This window comes from Orbicella faveolata, unplaced genomic scaffold (assembly GCF_042242905.1).
Source record: "Orbicella faveolata isolate gen_17 unplaced genomic scaffold, um_ofav_v1 contig_15, whole genome shotgun sequence".
NCBI lineage: Eukaryota > Metazoa > Cnidaria > Anthozoa > Scleractinia > Merulinidae > Orbicella > Orbicella faveolata.
In genome coordinates, this window is record NW_028301542.1 from 532,395 (window position 1) to 552,316 (window position 19,922).

Below are 19,922 nucleotides of genomic sequence, written 5' to 3' on the forward strand. Positions count from 1 at the left end.
TCTTTACTTCGTCATGGAGGCTATGTACTTTTAAAGGATATAACACGCCAGACAATCCCGCTATATCCCGTTATATTAATCCATGAATAAACTTTCAAAAAAAGCAAACAGAAATAATAATAGAAATAAAATAAGCAAGTCTGATTATCTCTGACGCAAGCGAGTTTATTAATAGATTAACGGGATTTATTTCATTTAATATGTTTTAACTGGAGATCGAGAACCCTGCTAATTGAATTAGCTGATCGGACTCTTTTTAGCTACTGAACACTGTGTGGTTTCTGTTGATAACAGATATCTCATGACGTATTTATTCCGCGGGTCCTCCCCCACAGACTTTGCTTGTGCCTCGTAATGTTTATGTCTGTGTATTAGTGACGCTCCATGTTCGTCATCGTGGCAGCTTTTCGGACAAAACAACATTCTTAGTATCATAATATGCGGGGCAAAATACGAAAATCTGAATGAATGTACTTAGAGACGGTTGGACAAGACGGTTGGACAAGACGGTTGGACAAGACGGTCGTCTCCCCGCAAGTTCATTGAACAAGGGTAATTAATTTGGTGTCCTATTCCTTGTCTATCATCAAGGGAAAGCGACCTCACTCATTCAAATGCGTGCCAAAAGAGACCATATTACCTGACTGATGAACGATCGTTGATGTACTCCCGACGTAATGATTCGCTTGTGCCACGCGCAATGATCGTCGTTGCAGCACGGGCCTTTGAAATGTCACTCACAAGGTTGGCGGTCTGTTAGTAATGAGCTGAAATTGGATTTCCAAATTTGCTGCACCTTTGGATCATTATTCCAGCCGCAGGGGTCCTCTTCTGAAACACGACATACATAAGTAGCTCGACAGCAAGCTCCAAGATACCGTAGTGAGCAATCAATTAAGACATTTCCTTTGCCGTCCCGTTTGCCTGAGTAACGATGCATCTCTCACTTCGAGCAAGAATAGCGTCGGCTTGCGTCTTACTCTGCATGCAAGTACTATCGAGTGATACAAGGTAGGTTCCCTTTTGCTCATTTGACACTCCAGTTGTTCAGATACCGATATATTTATATATGATTGAGCTGATCAATGAAACCCGGCCACGCCGGCTCGTTAGACTTTCAGGGTACGATATCTTTACATCTGGTCTTCCGCTGGAGGTGGATCCAATACTGAACTTAAACACTGTCTGCAAGAATACTCCTTCTTTAAACAAAGAGCAACTGGAACTTTGTAAAACACATGCCGATGTTGTAGCCAGCGCATTGCAAGGCGCTCAGATGGCTGTGCATGATTGTAAGAAACAGTTTGCGTACAACAGATGGAACTGTTCCTCGCTGGAATCCAAGAATCGCAACCCACTGACAAGTCCTCTGTTAGCAAGAGGTGAGTAGGCAATCACGCAAGATCTCTTGGCCATAATGTTAGTTCTCTCTCTCTCGACTTCCTCTCTCTCTTTTCTCGGAGCTGAATATTTAAACAGAACCTCTTTGTCGACCCTTAGATCAACAGAAAAGCAGTAGAAGAGTATATCTCAAGCTGGAACCTTTAACATCAATTTTATATAGCAATCATCAAAATAAAAGTAAATAAGAGAGACTGTTAAGTGACGGGACGCCATTACTTCTTTGCATATGACCTTTGTCTTGTAACTAGGATTTAATCGTTTGCTCTAGTTCTCTGTGGCTTTGCCGTGAGAATTTCCTAGAATTTGCGCGGCTCTTAATTGAAAGAAAGAAACATTGTAAACAAACAGGTTCGTCAGCTATTTTAAAAAAGGCGAAAATAAGCTCGTCAGAAAAATCCATTAACGTTTATTATTATAATGGCTTCCTCAAAAGTACGAGGTCTACATAGTTTACGAGCTCTTTTAAATGTAAACATCCAGTACAAGAATTGACCAGACATAAGTAGCTTACTCCGCTGCGACACATGTAAACTTTCACCAATCTCATCCGATTGACTTAAATTCAGATTGTATGGTTCATTGTTTAAGTGCAATGAAATGTCCTCTCGAAACTTTAAATTCCTCTTAAAATGGAAGCAGGAAACCGACCTTGATACTCATCAGGAGAGTCTTAATCCGTTCCATTAGAAATTTATCGGTTTCGTGTAAAACGACTGAAGAAGCCGAACGGAATGACAAGAAGGTATCCAAAACACGAAGGAATTTCTTCGGTGGGCATATTTTCTTCCTCACAAAACCTCTTGCTCTTCTTCGATTATTGCAGTCAATTTTTAGTACAACAACATATACTAAGCAATGAGTCGTAATGAGTCACACATGTTAAAAACATTGGACAAGTCAGAGCTTTGTAAACAGCTGCTTTACTTTCGATTATGTCCTATGCATTCAGATGGTTTGAGACACATTGTTTTAGTTTTTGTACACAGTACTCTTTCTTAATCTTAGCCCAAATCTTCACCTGCCACATATCTGACCATTTCCGGTTTTTCGTTACAACCGTGATCACGGCAAACCGAAATCATGCCTTAATACCTGGTGTTATAATTTATCAACTTGCAGGATTTAGAGAGACCGCCTTTGTGCATGCCATTATTTCTGCGGGAATGACACAAGCAATTGCAACAGCGTGCCGCATGGGTAAACTAGGAACATGTGGATGCGACGCCTCTGTGACTGGAGAGGGACCAGGATATAGCTGGGGAGGATGCAGTGACAACATCGGCTACGGTGCAGAGTTTGCAGCTCAGTTCATGGATTCTCGAGAAAAAGGAACTGATATAAAATCCCTGATGAATTTACATAACAACCGAGCTGGTCGTATGGTAGGTATCATAAAATATCTAACTGTACTCAGTGACTGTAGAAGAGAGACACTCACTCGGTCAAAGTAGGAACTTTGACAATTCCAATAAATAATTTGTAGCTATCAAAATACCACTTAATAAAAGAAAAAACAACAACATTACATGCAAGTACTACTCGACAGTAATGATTTGAATGGTACACAGTAGAATTTTATCATTTCACAATTCAGTGTTTGAACGACATAACTCAGTGCAAGTTTTAACTCGAGGGGAAGAATGGACTTTCGTTGATTATTTCTCTTATCATTTTGTCAGTTTAGCATTACCTTTCCATTAGCGCCGTCTGCGAGGTGGTTTTGATTTAATCCTTCAACGTATCGTCTAAAGATTATAGATTGGTCAGAAATGGATGCCTAGCAATTCAACATTGCACGCAGGGTCATAGATTTGACACGATTGTATTTGTATCATATGTTAAAGAACAATGCCACATTTCATAAGGCACGGAACCCAATTAACCAGGTGTAAAATTGTAATTTAAATCGAAAAAATTGCCAAAGTATACTTCTTAGATAATGCAGAGGTTTTGTCCTTCTCACTTCCCTTACTGCCCAATTGGGCGAATATTGATGTTTGGACGTGAGCTGATAATTGGATTTCCACACCTCTTCCTTGGGGCGGGAACATCATTTCGTCTTTTTTTGAGTCTCACTTACGACGTCTTACTTTGTTTCAAAAATAAATCCTTTAAAATATCAAATCAGGTCATTCAGTTATTAACACATTCCTTTCAATTCGAGTCGCAACTATAATGGAATGAATCCATGATTGAATAGTTAATTAATCTTCGTACGAAAGGAAGTCGTTGAATAAATTCCTGTCATAGTGTTTGTTTGCGTCAAAGTGACTCAAATTGTTAAGGGAGGTACACCCACAAAGAACAACACAACCATCCACTAGAATTTTGCGTTAGTGGTGGAAATTTGCAAAATGGTCTTCTTCTCGTGATTCTTGTTCGATGCGCAGTCTGTCATTTAAGTAGAAGGTCTTTGAGCTCCTTGACATCAAGATAGTTCATTTCCTGTGCGGAATTTTACTTGTTTTGAAACGTCATTCGATCAAGACTTCCTACTTTATGATTATCCCTAACTTTAACACCAACCGACGGAGATCAATAAATCAGTAAGTATATTACAGCCTGGATAATTGGCTAATTTAGAAAGGGCATGAAAGAGCAGAGATAGCCCCACTGAGTTTGTCTCAGCTAGTTTAAATAGGTCTTTAAAGACGTCTGAGTATTCGTGCCTGTTGAATTCTGCACATGTTATGTCAATTTATGAAGTTCAAAGGGGCATCTCTCTAAACAGCAGGCAAATTCCTATCTAATTAGAACCAGAAATATAGGATAACTAGCAGAATTTTCCCAGCAGAAGAATGTTCGACAAAATTGTCAGTTTAACAAGGAGACATTGGCGGGCCACTTAAACACGAACCGTTGCGCATTGCATTCATAAAAATGCTAGTCGAATTTTTGAGGGGGCTCTGTATTATGGGAAGTCCTAAGCCTAGACCCGACATCATTTCAAGTTGCTTTGCATCAGGTTAGTAGAATTGGGGCAAGATTAAGCTAGTCTTATCAACAAACATGTGAAAAAGCAACCCATTTGTAAATCTAATTAGCACACATGGCTTGCCTTGCCTAAGGAGTGCTTTGTCTGTCCATTGAGCTTATCCACTGAGAAACAAACACAGATGTCGAGACCTAGTCGGGACTTTGTAATGTATCACACGATTTGAGCCAAATGACGACTTAACATAACAGTAGAATGAAATATTACATTTGACACATGAAATGGAAGGGCTGATGTCCACTTTCCCAGATGTGCCCAAAAAGATACTGGCTGTTATCGCGCCACTCCCGTATGAAAAGAGAAACTTTAATCGATTTACTACATGGAAGAAAGGGTTCACATGAATCGTTTGCCTAATTTTTTAGTAATTTTTACCAACTAGCAACATTGCTTGAAACGTTCATCGATAATAACTTTAGAAGTAATAATTGTAGAGGTTTTTCCGTTGCAAATATGCCGGTTTAACTCCAACCGACGGAATAAGATAAAAAAAAAAAAAATGCAACTAAGATACGGGATGTCCAATAGATGGTCCAGATTGTCAAAAAAGATTACAAAGATTATCAATTCATGCTTGTCTCTGGGTAAAATGAGAAATTAATGTACTGTTAATGCTAGGTAGGTAGGCATGTGCTAAAACCCAGACGGTGGATTCTGGACGATAGACGATGGACGATAGACGATGGACGATGGACGATGGACGATGGACGATGGACGATGGACGATGGACGATGGACGATGGACGATATCTCTGACATTCATTTATTCGTCGATGTTAAACTATTGAAGAGCGAAAATTCGTGCCCTCCCCCCTCCCCTCCCCCGAGCAAAAATATAACTTATTAAGACTGGACAAATTATCGCGAAGTTCTGATCGCGGATTTTTCGTCACGCAATGTCGCGCATTCATTTATTTCTCTCAGCCAAAGTACATAAACATGAATAAATTTTCCACACAATCTTTTGCTTTTGTCACGCGATGTCACCATGGAGTTTTCAAATACTTGCAATAAAAACTTTCAGAGCTGGCGAAAATGAAATTGAAACACGTAAGGAATGGAAGGGCGAAATGGTAATGGGAAGCACCGATAATCCTGGCAGACCGCTTGTGGAAAGCTTCACCAAAACAGCTTAAAAACTAAGGTGAGGCTGCTTATTTCCCCCCCCCCCCCCGCACACCCACCCCACGACAACTCATGCAAAAACATATCACGTGTTTGCCGTATGGGCTACGATTCTCCTGCGTCATTTCTGCGTGCAGTCTGGAATAATTCATGTGAAAAAGCAATCGATTGCGGGACGAAAGAAAAAGATTGTGTGACAAATTTATACTTTGTTGTCAAAATTTAATAAATGAATAACTGACATTGCGTGACATAAAATCCGCGGTCAAAATTTGTCCAGTCAAAATAAGTTTGTTTTTTTTTCTTGGTGGGGAGCGGAGCGGGCACGATTTTTCGCTGTGCACTATTTCAAAATTCCATGGTGACATCGCGTGATAAAAGAAGGAATGCGTGAAATTGCGTGACGAACAATTCGCAATCACAACTTTGTCCTCGAATTTTCGCTGTTCAATATTTTAACATCACGTGACAAAAGCAAAAGATTGTGTGACAATTTTATACTTTGTCTGAGAGAAATAAATGAATGTCAGAGATATTGTCCATCGTCCATCGTCCATCGTCTATCGTCTATCGTCCAGAGTCCACCGTCTGGGTTTTAGCACATGCCGGTAGGTAGGTAGATGCGATTTTATCTCTAAATGGATATTCCACGTTTTTTGATTGTTAACTCTTTGGCTAGGTCATTTGATCCATAAGGGATATTGAACGTTTAAGTCTGTGGATAAATTCAGTCCAATTCTGTGAGCGACACTCATTTTGCAGTACTTTAATTTTATGACGTATTATCTATTATGCTGTGCAAGGGCATTTCTAAGTCTGTGGATAAAACTCCTGGTTGAGACCATTCAAATAAACGTTATTGAAGCGTACTTTGATAAAGAACTGTTTATTACGCTATGCAAGATGGTTCTAACTTTTAAGTCGGTACCCTAATGCGTGGCCATTCAAGTGAAAGCTATTGAGCAGTGGTTTCATGACTGTTTATTACGCTGTATAAAGTGGTTCATTTTGAAGTCTGTGGATAAGTCCCTGGTGTGTGACCATTCAAATGAAAGCTATTGAGCAGTACTTTCATATGGTAAATACGTACACTCGAGGGGTGAAATATGTACTAAATACAGAAAAAGCTCAATAATCGCCTAAAGCAGCTTGGCTAAGCACCTTTTAAGACTAGTACTCGTTAACGCGAATTAGCATTAGTTAGCTTTTAGCCTTTTTAAGTCAAAAGGATGCATGGAACTTATGCTTAAGACTCTTTTTTGACCGAGACTGTTCGGCTTTGCGATCAGAAGATAAATACGGACGGCACAGTTAAAACGGATTTTGCAGTTTCATAAAAACAAAAATATGGGCAGTAGAAACTGCCAATCTATGTACATTGAAGCTTAAAATACTTAATATCCCTAAATGAATGTGTTAAGCAGAAATGAAAACATCCTTTTGGGATAATTCTAGTGATAATCAGGAAAAAAATAATGCTCTAATGAGAGTTCAACGTCTGCCCTTTTCCAGGACTTTTTTTTTATCTACATATTTCTTGATTTTGGTCCTTCACCTCAACCGACCTCTATAACCTTTCCAACCGTTTATGAGGAGACAAGTCACACACCTTTAGAAAGGCTAATGTGATCGCAATGTCAATATTTCGTTGTTGTTTCAGTGGCGTTTGATTAAAGGCCAGAGGGGCTAAAGTTATCGTTCGCACGTAATTTAATGATACGAATATTGCATCATTCGCATTGTGTTTCACCAAGCTCCACTCAAGTAGCTGCATGTTATTTGATCTCTTAACATTTTTCAGTGCATTCTACTGATACTTGAATTCATTTAAAGGAAATAAAAGAACTGCTAAATACGGCGGTTGTACCTATTCATTGGGTAGGCTCTCTCGAGTTCAAACACCCTCTAGTTCTCGAGTCGTCTGCCATTTAGTTTCAGTAGTTTTCACGCTAAAAAAATTTGACTTTCGTTACCGAAGATACATCTTGTTATCCATTTTGACCCATGGCTTGGCGAATACGCACAAGATAAAGTAGGATTATAGAATTCTTCAGATTTCTTGAAATCCCCTAATATTTCTAGATAAAATCGTTATCGGGCTTAAAAGCATCATCAGCCACTCCATCTCATCTCGTAATTCAGTAAAATTAAAATTGCGCTTTGAATCTCATGAAATGAATTCTACGCGGTTAAACTTGATTAGCACGCATTCCAAATTTGAGTATTGTGGGAGAAGTAGAAGCGGAGGCATTTTGGAAATTCTTGTTTCGCCCGCTTGAAAGAGGTGTTGGTTGGGTGTTGAGTATTGTAGCTCTTACAAGACAGTATCATCATCAATAGAAACCTAACCACTTGAGTTTTGGAAGGGAGACTCCCCCCATCTGGGCTAGGGCGACCCCATAAGAAAGCTGTTCCTAACGAATCAATTTCTATGAGGTGATAGCTGATTCGGCCTTTGGGCTCACCAACTATCACTTTATAGAAATCTCGAGCTCATAATCTTATCGTTAATTATAACACGGTAATCCCGTGTTTGGTACGAGCGACCGGTTCTTTAATTGAAATTGACATCGCTGTACTGAAATAGTTTACTTTTATACTCGATTTTGTGGCTAAACGAGTGATTAATTCATTTTCAGGCAGTATTTGACCGTAGGAAGACCAGGTGTAAATGTATGGGAGTCTCCGGTTCTTGTAGTTTGAAAACCTGCTGGAAGACTGTTGCAGAATTCAGCGAGGTGGGGACCATTCTCAAAGAGAGATATGACTATGCCACACAGATTCGAGTTAGCAACCGAAACCGCGGCAAACTACGACCCCTTCAGCGAAAAACAAAGGCAATCAAACGCGACGAGTTTGAGAGAGACCTGGTCTACTTTGAAGACTCTCCGACGTACTGTGAGAAAGACAGCACTCTTAGCGTCCCAGGAACTAAAGAAAGAGCGTGCAAGGTTGATTCGTTGGGATCAGACAACTGTAACACTCTCTGCTGCGAACGAGGCTACAACACCGTGCACAGGACAATCACAAGGAGGTGCCGGTGCCACTTTAACTGGTGTTGTTATGTCTTGTGTGACGATTGTGTGGAGAATGCGTGGGTAACGATCTGCAAATGATAACGCAATGCCCAGCTACACACGAATTCTCGTCCTCAGTGCTGGTTTCTATTTGTATTTATCACCGTATTGTTTGGAAGAATTCCTTGACATATCAAAACAGTAGTCTTAAGATGAAGAGGTCAAGAGTTACTTCTTGTCACGATGCATATGCGAAATACTGGACAATTGGTAGAACACTCTTAACGCCTGCAACAGCCTCCTCGATCATATATGCATCTGTGCATATTCTACGTTGCTGAGCTTGTGAGGTGTCCCAAGAAGCCTGAGTTATCTCTCTTTGCATTGTTCATTTTTAGACCACAGGTTGAAAGGATCGAGTCAAATCACGAGGCCTTATAGAGAACAGAAGATTTGACACCTAAAACCTTTCCGCGTTTTTCACCTCCCAAACTTTAGTTATAAAGATTAAAGGGAGAGTTTTTATTCTTGTAAAAGTTCTTCTTGTAGAAGCTCCAAGTTTAGGTTAAGTTGCCTTTCATTTTACAAGCATGACAGCCAGGGAACCTGGCTCACTCAGTTTAATATAAATTTCGAGAATTTTGTCCTTATCAATAAGGGTTAAGAATTTAGTGATAAGATGATCTTTTTTCGTTGATGATTTTCTATAATCTCATTACCTGTGTGCTTGACGACGTATTGACATGTAAGGAGAAATAAGATGTTCATCACTCTTGATAAAAGAATCAGTGAAATCATTAACATAACTTTTGACTAACGTCCAATCTCTTTCTCATTCCCAAAATAGTTCAGCAAGTAGAATAATTTTATGTTGTTCTTCAAAGTAAGTTGAAATATTCCTTGTGTTTCAATTGTTACTTTTTAATCTTCCAGAGCATTTATTGCTGGAGAAAATATTCCGAGCAACAAGAAAACTGAACAAATTTCAGTCTTCAAAGAATAGGGTTCAAACCTATGACACGAGTCCGCGATACTGATCTGCGGACTCGTCGACAGTCATATGTCACCGGATATAAGTCAGAATGTAATGTAATATGTTCTTTAGAACCATAACAATGATACCTACGGTAGATATAATCAAGTCGTATATTTTAAACAAAGAATTGAACTTACACGATGACATAGAGAGTGGCGACACAGAGTGCAGACTGCTGACATGTAAACTTACATTTCCGAAAAGTAGCTGCAAAGCAGCTGAACTCAGAGTGTGAAAATCAGCCATGAATATAAAAAATTAACGATCCCTCAGAAGTAGCGGTAATAGTTGTTAATAAACACAGCAAATAAAAAGAGATACACTAATTATATAACGAACCTCGCGCTTTCCCTTATGGTAACGATGGTAACGTTTATTTTTCAAATATGAGTATGCTATCTCTCATGTTTCTGGATCTGTGCAATAATTATCAGGATAGGTGCGGGTTGGGGGGGGGGGGGGGGAGCTGAAAAATGAGCCTCACATGGAGATATATTCTGTCATAACTACAAACGGATTTTATGTAGAGCCCCCCTACTAACTAAGGCAGGTTAAGCTCTGACCCCGATCCTCATCTCCTGAAAATTATGACCAAACACACCCCCCTTCACCTACATTTAAAGTAAAAGCTTAACCATACCTGAATTCACTTCTCGCTCTGTACTGTAACACGTCGGACATTAGCGTCTGAGCCAAACAGCACCTGGCAGGGGTGGACAGGAGTCACTACTATGTTACTGAACATGACATCTCACTCTCACAGTACTTTTCCCCACCCTGGTGGTTCTTCTCAACAGGAGAGGGGGGAGTACAAATTCACGTACTCGCTTCATGATAAGAAACCGAAGATAGCGATGCACTTAACTAGTGTTTTGAACTTAAAAAGCTTACATATCGTAATATATGTATTGTGCTAAACTCTGCCCTTGAAGGCTTCAATTGCGAAGTACATATATGCATACATGACTTAAGTTTATCTTGGATTTACAGAGTAGCTACGAAGTTAATATCTGTGAGAAAAATCACATCGTAAATTTAAAAACAAGATCTACTATGTTTATCTAAATTACAAAAATTTACTTTCAAAGCCTACTGTAGTTATCAACAATCAGGCCTGAAAGGAGACTGTTTTCACGAGGCTTTCGAAATCGCTTAAAATAAGCTCCGTTCTAATGTTCTCAGGTAGAGAGTTCCAAGTTTTGCATGCAAAATACTTAAAAGACAGAAGGCCATAAGAAGTGGAAGCAGGTTTACACAATGAAAATATATCAGTTCTCCTAAGAGAGTGGACTGTAGAACGCTAAGTAGAAGTAATAGATAGAGCTTTTGGAAATCAGAAAAGTCACTTTTACGAAGGCTAGTTTTGAACATCGTGTTTATAATTAATTCTAGTATCTAATCTGCGTGATGTTTCCAGCTTATACTCTTCGTTACGTCAAACAAAACAAAGTTATGATACCAACCACTCTTCCCTCCCTTCAACTTATTGCCTCAGTATATATATTGATCAACATCACTTAAAGGGGGGCGGAGCTATGCTTTTAACTTCCAGAAGCTTCAACAGGGTATGCTGTAGCAATCAAATTCTTAGATGGAGATCACTAATTATGAAATCATAAATAACCATTTTGAAAAAAAAAAGGATTATACTCAAAGAACAATGCAAATTGGCGCCACAGCAAATTAATCTAAGCGCTGAATGTTCTTATACTTAACCTCCGTCACTATTCCATTATTAGTCAATATTTGTTTGTTTTTCAGCTCAGTTACTGACGTAAATGTCAGGGGATGTTTTTTAAGACAATTAAGTGTAAAGCGGGTTAACTGTTTTCATTATCATCCTTAATTATAGTTAAACGTAAATTATAGATGAGCCAGCTATGTCTCTATGACATACCGAGCTGTAAACAACAATGCTAAAATATCAGGCATTATCAGACAACAGAGGTATCTGTGACTTATTAACCGACGTATAAATATCATATCCCCTCGTTGCTTGTTACTTGGCAAATGTCAACCCAGCAAGTTCATATCGCTGATGCTGCTTTCCTAAGTGACAATTTGGCCTGTCTCCTTCACTGCTAGCAGAACGATAATTCGTTCGTGGGTGCTAGAGCTTAAGGAATACAGAACATATGTCGAACAGAGAGAAAAGAGAGGTATTGACACCGCGGACGTCAGGAAAAGCGTTTTGGAACCAAAGTACAGCGAATACATGCACTAAAACTGGATGAAATCAAGGTAAAATAAGCAAAACACGTTAATAGAGTATAGAGGATCTTCCTCCATTTCCTCGACAGAGAGGAAAGAGAGGTGATGACATCATGGAAGTCAGGAAAAGCGTTTTGGGACCAAAGTACAAGGAATACGTGCACTAAAACTGGATGAAATCAAGGTAAGAGAAGCAAAGCACATGAGTAAATAGACAGATAGAGTGCAGGATCTTCCTCCAGTGTGTTCCTGCACAATCGGAAAAAAGAAGAAAGAAAATCAAAATAACAACGAACATGTACGTGTAAGCATATGCAGTCATAATCTCTTTATTTAAGCGCTTAATAGTGAAAACGCTCTCAAACTTGTGGCCCTCTATTTAGGCACTTAAAATTACACCTGTTTTTGACAGAGTATATTTTTACTTTTGTAACCTGTTATGTCATAAAGATGGTCTAACAAGTTCACTTATGATCTCTTAAACATCCCTTTAATGCATTATTTTACCACTATCTGACATTAGGGTTTAGTGACAATGTGAATAAACGGTCACTTAGTTACTCGATGGTGGCACAGAAAATCGTAAACTAATAAAGCAATGTCGGGTATCTGTGCTGATTAAAAGGAACATTTTCCTATTTAGAGAACCACGCAATCTATGCATTCTATAGGCCATTATACCGGCCAGCGAGCCTGTTATATTTTTCAAGGATATAAATTGTGTTTTAACGGTTTTGCTGGGCATACATTATTAGTGTTTCTTACGTCTCTTCTAGGTATAGTTAGATTTTATCTACGAAATATAACGCTGAGCCATAATCCTATATCTTTATTTACCTGGAATATACACTGTGTACTCATTAGAAACGGCAATAACTGTTTTAAGGCACGGTATTACAGCACAAGGTCCTCTTTTTCCATTTTTTTTTCGATTATTATTGTTAACTCGTTCTACTGTATCATGCCAATCATGTTTCGCTACTTTTTTTTATAATATGTTTTGTGCAATATTTTGATTTAATTTTGGTTATTTACTCAGATTTCTTTTATTTCTTTTTTTCTCTTATTTTCTCTTTTAATTAAACTAGATAATACTGTTAAAGTAATAGTAGCTCACCCAGAATAACTTTGCTAGCTGCGAGCTGCTAAAGCTTGTAAACTTATTATATATCAATAAAAATTACTGTTACTATAATTCATGTTCTGTGGACCCATTCTATTCATGACTGCAATTTTTTTCTCTAATCTGGTCAAGTTCCCCCAACTGAAAACGCTGATGGCAGCAGTTGAAAAGAAAATGAAATAATATGCTATTCTTGGAAGTCTAGATGTTTCTAATTTAAAATTGCGACTCAAAAAATTTAAAATATTTGTCTGGAAAAAGCCACCCTGGTCTGTCAAGCTCCATGTTTATGTGTTGATAGTATTATGTCCCTGTAATTTACAATTTGTGAACAATATAGCCCTATCGTCGAGGTATAGTAGTTTAAAACTGTTCTTTTACGTGATAATAACGACGGCGAGCAATTTGAGACTGGGTGCACAGTTTGCTATTCACTCGCTGCATCATTGGCCTTACTCCCAAAAGTTCAAGATTGTTTTAAACACAAATCAATTAATAAGCATCTTTTTCTTAGACTGTTGCGCCTGAAATCTCCATTAACAGAGATTGAAATGAAGGTGTAATGTTTTTTTGCATTTTAATTGAGCGTACGTGCCAAAACTACTAAGTAGGATAGTTTCATAATTGATCCATTACTTAGACAATATTCAAAACTATAGACATATTAACAACAATGATCTCGAGTGCTTGAAAGCATTGAGGATGGCATCACGAATGAGTTTTTTCTTAAAAGTAATCTACACGACGAGCTAAATCTAAAACATTTGCAACTAACTTTTCCGATGTTGACAAAAAAAGTTGATCCTGCCAACTGTTTTCAGTAAATAGAATATTTCAACCTGAAAATAGTCCATCATAGGCGTATTTTTTAGGCCGCTTAGACCTATTATGTCATAATTAGACCTGTTATATAATAACTTTGTTCTGACTTATTAATCATTTATATGATGTCTTTCGACTTTTCCTAGTCTGGTGAAGATGTCGGCGGTAATAGTGCATGTAAATCAAAAATAGGTCTGATAGATTATTTATGTTACTAACACTCAGGGTCGCTAAAAAGCATTTCTACGAAAGCAGACATTGTTTACATATTTTTATTTTCAAAGTACAACTTCCATCTAATAGATATAGCCGCCTTTTCGTCCGAAAGGAAGGCAATGTTTTAAAACAGCAAACATATAAGCTGTTATTCCTTCCTTGAAACTCCATTTAGGAAGATTAAAATCTTGTCACATTGATAAGGAATCAGAGTAAGTTTTGCTATTGTTTGGCTTAAAAAAGACCTGAAGGACTCTTCTAATTTGGCTAAAAGCAAGTTAAGTTAAAAGTATTTTGTATATTGTTTAATATAGGTCCGCCTACTCGTTGTGGTTTCAAGAGCTTTTAAGAAGCTATGAATAGCCGTCTAAATTTGAAATAAAGCATTGCGGCAAGTAATTTCTAAAATTTATTATCCAAAAAAGTGTTAACTGAAGTAATCTGTTTAATTGAACCTCAATGTTTGAATGTCGGAAAGTCGCTGACAAAGCTATTTTTACAAACCAAGCTTTGTGTGCCGTCGCCGGTGTTATTAAAACACTAGGCAGGCGGAACGAATTTCACCCTTGGCCCTTACAGACACTAAGTATGTAAAATACCTGGTCTGGTGTTTAATTCGACAAAGCAGTTCTGCGCTAGATAGTTATACCCTAAAATCAGACAGGCAATTAAACTGACTATTGAGAAAGCGGATTTTTCGGAATTATTCATCTTTTAAGCATGTTCTCGAACTTTCTTTTTGCATGAAATATTTTAAAATCCGTGGACTTAAGACCGGTTTTGAGGTGATTTGACTCTGACTGGCGAAATATGGCTAACTTTAATTTCTTCAGGTTGCACGAAGTTCTACTGAGAATTGTTCTAAGTAAACATTTAGATTGTTCTGTTGGAAATCCGTAGACCCAATTTGTACCCCGACTTTTAGAACACAATCGTTCACGTGTTGCTCTTAAAAAAGGAAAAAGCCGACTTAAGTTTTGGTTCAAAGTTACATAACATGGCACTAACATTGTAACTTTTAGACCGCAAACATTTAGAGTGTCTAAAGAGTGTTTAATGACCTATCACTAACGTAACGGCGCCTCGCTGTCTATTTGCTCATAAAGAAAACTCGGGAGAGAAGTCAAACTATTAAAGAAATTATGGCCTTTTCAAATCATAAAGTTTTGATGGGCGACATTTCCACATGATTGAATGTTTCAGATTTTATAATGGAACAAGAACTATTTAGAGTGTGACCCATTAAAAGGGCTGTATCTGCTACGACATATCTCGTCTTTGGCGTTCTAGTTACTGTTCCATCATCAAGAAAAAATGAAAAACTATGAAATCAAACTGAGACATTGGAGTGGACCGAGACCCTAGTGGAAACCGGAGCAAGAGGGAATCGGTTAGAGTTCGCAAGGTTTGATTAAGAATTATCAGTTTATTGAATTGAGCTACAATTCAGAATTAAAAGGTAACTTGACTGACTACCGAGGATGCTATGGTTTGTTCACTTCCAAGTTGTGAAAAATGTCATCCAGTGAAAGATTTTAGATAAGATTTCACGACTTAATAGAGATTTTCCCCATTTTTCAGCAGCCTTTCATCTCTGATTATATTTGAATGATTTACCCTTGGAAATGTTCTTTATCGTGTTCTGAGCTAGAATAACTTTAGAAGTTGCAGAATAATTTTCTGACACGACGTTGTCGTGGATAACCACTCCTTGGGCTCACCGAAACAAACGATATCTAGTGTTGTGAAGCTGTGTTATGTAATCGATCCGGCTGGTGCACAAATAGACACAGCTGGTTTGCTAAAATATTCAGCATTGGCAAGCTTTAGAATAATAATACCCATAATTGAAAATGGTTTTTGTTCTCCCCTCTTCATTCCTGTCATCAGATTATATTTTTCTTTGAAGTAAATACGTTATTCCAAGAACGTATGACTACGTGGTAAAATGCTGGGATCTTGGCAAAGCAACGAAAGAGAAGTTTCAGTGATTATTTGATTTGCCAACAACAGAGGCCCCTCTGAGCTATGCCTAAGTCCCGCGACAAAATCTGACCCTGTGTACCAGTGTGTGGCTAATCGAGATTCACCATAACAGAGAAATTACTAGAGGAGGCATGAGTGGACTACTAGGGAGGCTAGAATGTGTTAGAATATCGAGAAGAACAAGACATCACGTCTAATATACACATCTCAATATACACTCCCCTTCGGTCGTCCGCTGTATTAAAATGGGTTTATTAAGAGAGATGAACACTATTTAAAAGTTTGGCTTAGATAAATGCTGACTGAGATCGATGTTCGTCTATGCTCTTTCTCCGTGGTAAAGAATTAAAGTGTTGTTTTTGGCAGCAAAACTGAGCAATCCGAAGTTAAAAGATATTCATCAAAGAGGAACTTCAACTGTTACATAACATTCATCAAAGCGGGATTATAAATACACATAAGGCTGTAAGCAGTATAAGAACCTGTCTCGGTCACGAAGCATTGATGCTCAATTGAAATACACATGAAAACCAGCCAAGAGCACTCATTTTTTATTTATACAAGCATACAAACAAAGAAACGAACAAACAAATAAACAAACTAGAAGTTTAACTTAATTCGATGATTTTGTTGAGTTCCCCTCAAAGTCCCAATGGCCCGAATCATGAGGATGGATTTAACAATTTCTTGGAATAATGAGTTTCAAACATGGACCTAGCACACTACACCTTTTTTACTTTAGAATTTCAAGACCTGGTATTCAGCACGAGTCGCTAACTAGGTCAATCAATCAAAGGCGGTCACCGTAATGAACTGTTCCGTGTGCCATCACACGTTCCGTGTGCCATCACACGTGTTGGATATAAAACGTGGTCTTCCAACGTGTTCACTGAGATTTGAAGTCCCTTAGACAAGTATGCATGATATTGAACTAGAAGGTTATTTTAAGATTGAAACTAAAATGTTGTATCTATTTTTAGTACTTAAGTCAAACCCATGCATTAGAATGGTCCAGACGAAGTCAGCCAGGTGGAAAGAATGCAAACACGAACATTAAGGGGCTGCATTTTCTCCCTTTTTAGTGTATTTTACTTAACTAACACTTGCAGCAAAAATGACTACGAGAACGTTTTGACATCAATAAAACAAAAGAAAATGCAACTTTTTAAAAACGTTTATAAACCATAAGGTTTTGAAAATTTAAACTGGGCTTGGAATCCCAATTCAAGCCAGGCTGTTTTGATCGATGATTTATATCTGTCAGTCCCGTCTGCGTTAAATTCAGTGACAATATTTTTTCTTTGCATGTATAGTCCCTTCATAACAAGCAATTCTTGCATGACCTTTTTTAAGGGTATATTTTGTTACGTCATATAAATTCAGCTATACTAAGCTTCACAAGGGTATTTCTAACGGGACACAGTATTTGTTGGGTTTCGGTTGAAATAATTATTAATAATAAAAATTATGGGTCGCCCGATCACGATCGGTATTCAGATAGCTGTTAAGACGGGAAAATACAATAAACCTCTCTGCTTGGGTAGTTAGAATTTCTAAAAGTGCAGCCATTTTTTTGGGGGTTGCTGTTTTCTGTGTCACTAACACCAAATGAGTTTCTCCTTCTGGATGATCAATACCTAAACGCTCCTTGAGGAGAATCCACTCGTAAAGATTCATTGTCCTCCTTCAAATTTGAATAGCCTCTATTGTTTTGATCATTACCTTTGCCTTGAATTACTTGTTTGTGTCGCAAAGTTTCACTTGGAATAATTTATATGGCGAGACTCCACATGAATTGAATATTACGACTAGAATGTACTCGGTCATAAGATCACGAAGCACAAATGTTTAGCGATATTCTTAGTAGCACGTTGGGTCGATCCAAACAAAGTTGTTCCCTGCTAAAAGCTCTGTGTCATTTTGGTTCTACATGGACCAGATTGATTCATGGAGCGTATAAAAATAAGCGACTAAAAGGCTTATTTACACGGCTCTGTGTCCAGAGGTGGGCAAGACTGTCCCTGACAGAGGGAGAGCCACTGTAATCAAAGAAATCAAAGCCGTATGTAAGTAAGTTAGATCAAACAACAACAAATTGGTAAGACAAGTTAAAATACAGAGAAACTCTAAAGTTGCAGTGTATGCAAACATATGACAATGGAGCTTGAGGGAGAATGCACAGAATACTGACAATCCCAGTGACTTATTCTTCAGCAAATGGAGCAGACATTTGACAACATCTTCAAGGTGATGGTAGAGATACAACAAAGGCAGACTAGTTAGTTTTGCAAGTATGTATACTTTTATAAATTATATGGTGTGTTTTCCAAAAAATATTGAAAGCTGTACGATTACCACAAATAGTTTGGTAGTTATTTCTTTGATTTGTGGAGACGAAGCGTTTGATAATTGCCAATCATTACCTTTGTGTTGAGTTCTTGAGCAGAGACTCTTTAATCTCACTGCCTATCGCCACCCAGAGAATGGTGCCGTTGAATTTTTGACTGAAAGCCTGCTTAATTGTCGAGAAGTAACCTATAATAAACCAGCAACTCATCCCTCAAGAGCTGAGGGAGTAGCGATGCTTCACGCTAAAAAACAAAGCTGATATGCGATACTCTTGAACCGTTAAGCGTCTCTGGTGCAGGAACAGTAGTTTGCCATTAAATACTAGTCAAGTGTTACCCTGATATTCACTTCATCCATGCATCATATTATCTTCAACAGTTTGTGAGTTAACTTAACTTCAACAATTAATTCACATATCTTGTTGTACTCTTGTCCTTCAAATGTTAGGTTCATACACAAATTAAAGCTGTCGTTTACATTCCATACGGAAGACCATTTGTAAACCCTGCCTAAAGTCACATCTACAATGATGTTAAGATAAAAGTGTGCGTAAGTGCTACTTTCGTGAAATTGAAAAATATATAATATTTTTCTATGACAAATAAAAGTAGATGCTCTTTGAGGCAAGTTGTAGTCCTAAACTCAGTGTCTCCCACAACTTGTACACGCAAATGTTTTGATCTTAGTCTTTATAGACCAGTTCTTATACAGGTCCCTTCAGTTCGTTCTCGTGAACTATCCAATGCTTACATTATTCAGCTTGCAAACCTCTGGAGGAGCAGGAGGCAAAACTATACTCATGACAAATTAGGTGAACTATAACATTGTCTCATAATTATGGCACACATAACAGTGAAAGTACAAAATCCAGTCCAATACATAAAACTAGAATAAACCAGTAGTCTCCAGAAATAATCTTGCAGGAAGAAAGGTTGAGTTTCACTAATTTAAGCCAGAAGGTTGCTTAAGGGAGATTGCAAATTTTTCACTCCTCACTGTATGTGAGCAAAATTTAAGGGGAAGCATTTTTGTCAGAAAATAAGAAACCGTATTTGACAAAGAGTTATTTAGTTGTATATTAAGGCTCTGACAACGGACAATAGATGAACAGTACTTTTAAAATAAGTTCAATGGCAACATGTAAATCGTTTCCTAACAAATGTAATCTTACTTGGGCATATGTTTCGCGATCTGAAGTAGAAAAATGCATTAATATCCTCAGACAAAGCTCGCCCTGCCTCTCCTAAAAGTAATTTTGAATCCTTTTTATTATGTAGGTTAATTTACCAACCAGGAATTTGATGTTATTTGAAGAAGGAAGTTCATGTATCAAACAAGCCCTTGCATTTATCATTAAACAGTGACAGGAGCTCCACCTTTTCATCCCCACTACTCTGGAAACGAACAACAGACGTCAAAATGAAAACAACTTGACGTCAAACTGAAGTTGCTAGTTATACTGCTTAGCACATCCTTTTAAACGATAGCAATTAAATTATACGCTCAAGCACACAGGGTTGTCACAGATGTCATTCCTTGACAATTCGTCCACGTCGTCGGATTCCTTTTACGACATCAATAACGTTAAACACTGTTTTTGTCTGTGAAAACACGCCCACGATATCAATAGGCTACGGAA

The 19,922-nt window shown here is 38.0% G+C and overlaps 2 protein-coding genes and 1 long non-coding RNA gene across 7 annotated transcripts in view; 1 reads left to right on the forward strand and 2 right to left on the reverse strand.

The window, feature by feature from the left end:
• Positions 1-19,922, reverse strand: part of LOC110069062 (uncharacterized) — a 72,049-nt gene that overhangs the window by 22,564 nt on the left and 29,563 nt on the right. Inside the window, exons 3-5 of one of the 5 annotated variants that reach the window (XR_016206647.1) lie at positions 10,217-10,279; positions 641-1,495; positions 145-403 (exon numbers count right to left, since the gene is read on the reverse strand). Coding sequence is in view for 4 of the 5 variants with exons in the window: in XM_089287767.1 (XP_089143893.1) it covers positions 10,217-10,279; positions 19,455-19,462 (71 nt within the window). In the remaining variant the exon portion in view is untranslated. Of the gene's footprint in view, positions 1-144; positions 1,496-10,216; positions 10,280-19,454; positions 19,783-19,922 lie in introns of those variants that run through there. The other 4 variants (XM_089287767.1, XM_089287766.1, XM_089287764.1 and 1 more) reach the window with 4 other exon arrangements.
• Positions 872-9,910, forward strand: LOC110069059 (protein Wnt-10a-like). The gene is made up of 4 exons (XM_020776517.2): positions 872-1,011; positions 1,114-1,382; positions 2,524-2,786; positions 8,163-9,910. Exons 1-4 carry the CDS (start codon positions 935-937, stop codon positions 8,637-8,639), a joined length of 1,086 nt encoding a protein of 361 aa, XP_020632176.1. The 5' UTR covers positions 872-934; the 3' UTR covers positions 8,640-9,910.
• On the reverse strand, positions 5,814-10,031 carry LOC149113053 (uncharacterized). Its single transcript, XR_016206649.1, has 2 exons — positions 9,587-10,031; positions 5,814-8,841 (listed from the first exon to the last, which is right to left on the reverse strand). It is a non-coding gene; the product is annotated as an uncharacterized LOC149113053 (long non-coding RNA).

Excerpts from the sequence above, each read along its gene's own strand:
- LOC110069059 (XM_020776517.2), top strand. The coding sequence starts at position 935 with ATGCATCTCTCACTTCGAGCAAGAATAGCGTCGGCTTGCGTCTTACTC. Across the intron at positions 1,012-1,113 it reads GTACTATCGAGTGATACAAG|ACTTTCAGGGTACGATATCT; the intron begins GTAGGTTCCCTT and ends CCGGCTCGTTAG. Across the intron at positions 2,787-8,162 it reads ACAACCGAGCTGGTCGTATG|GCAGTATTTGACCGTAGGAA; the intron begins GTAGGTATCATA and ends ATTCATTTTCAG.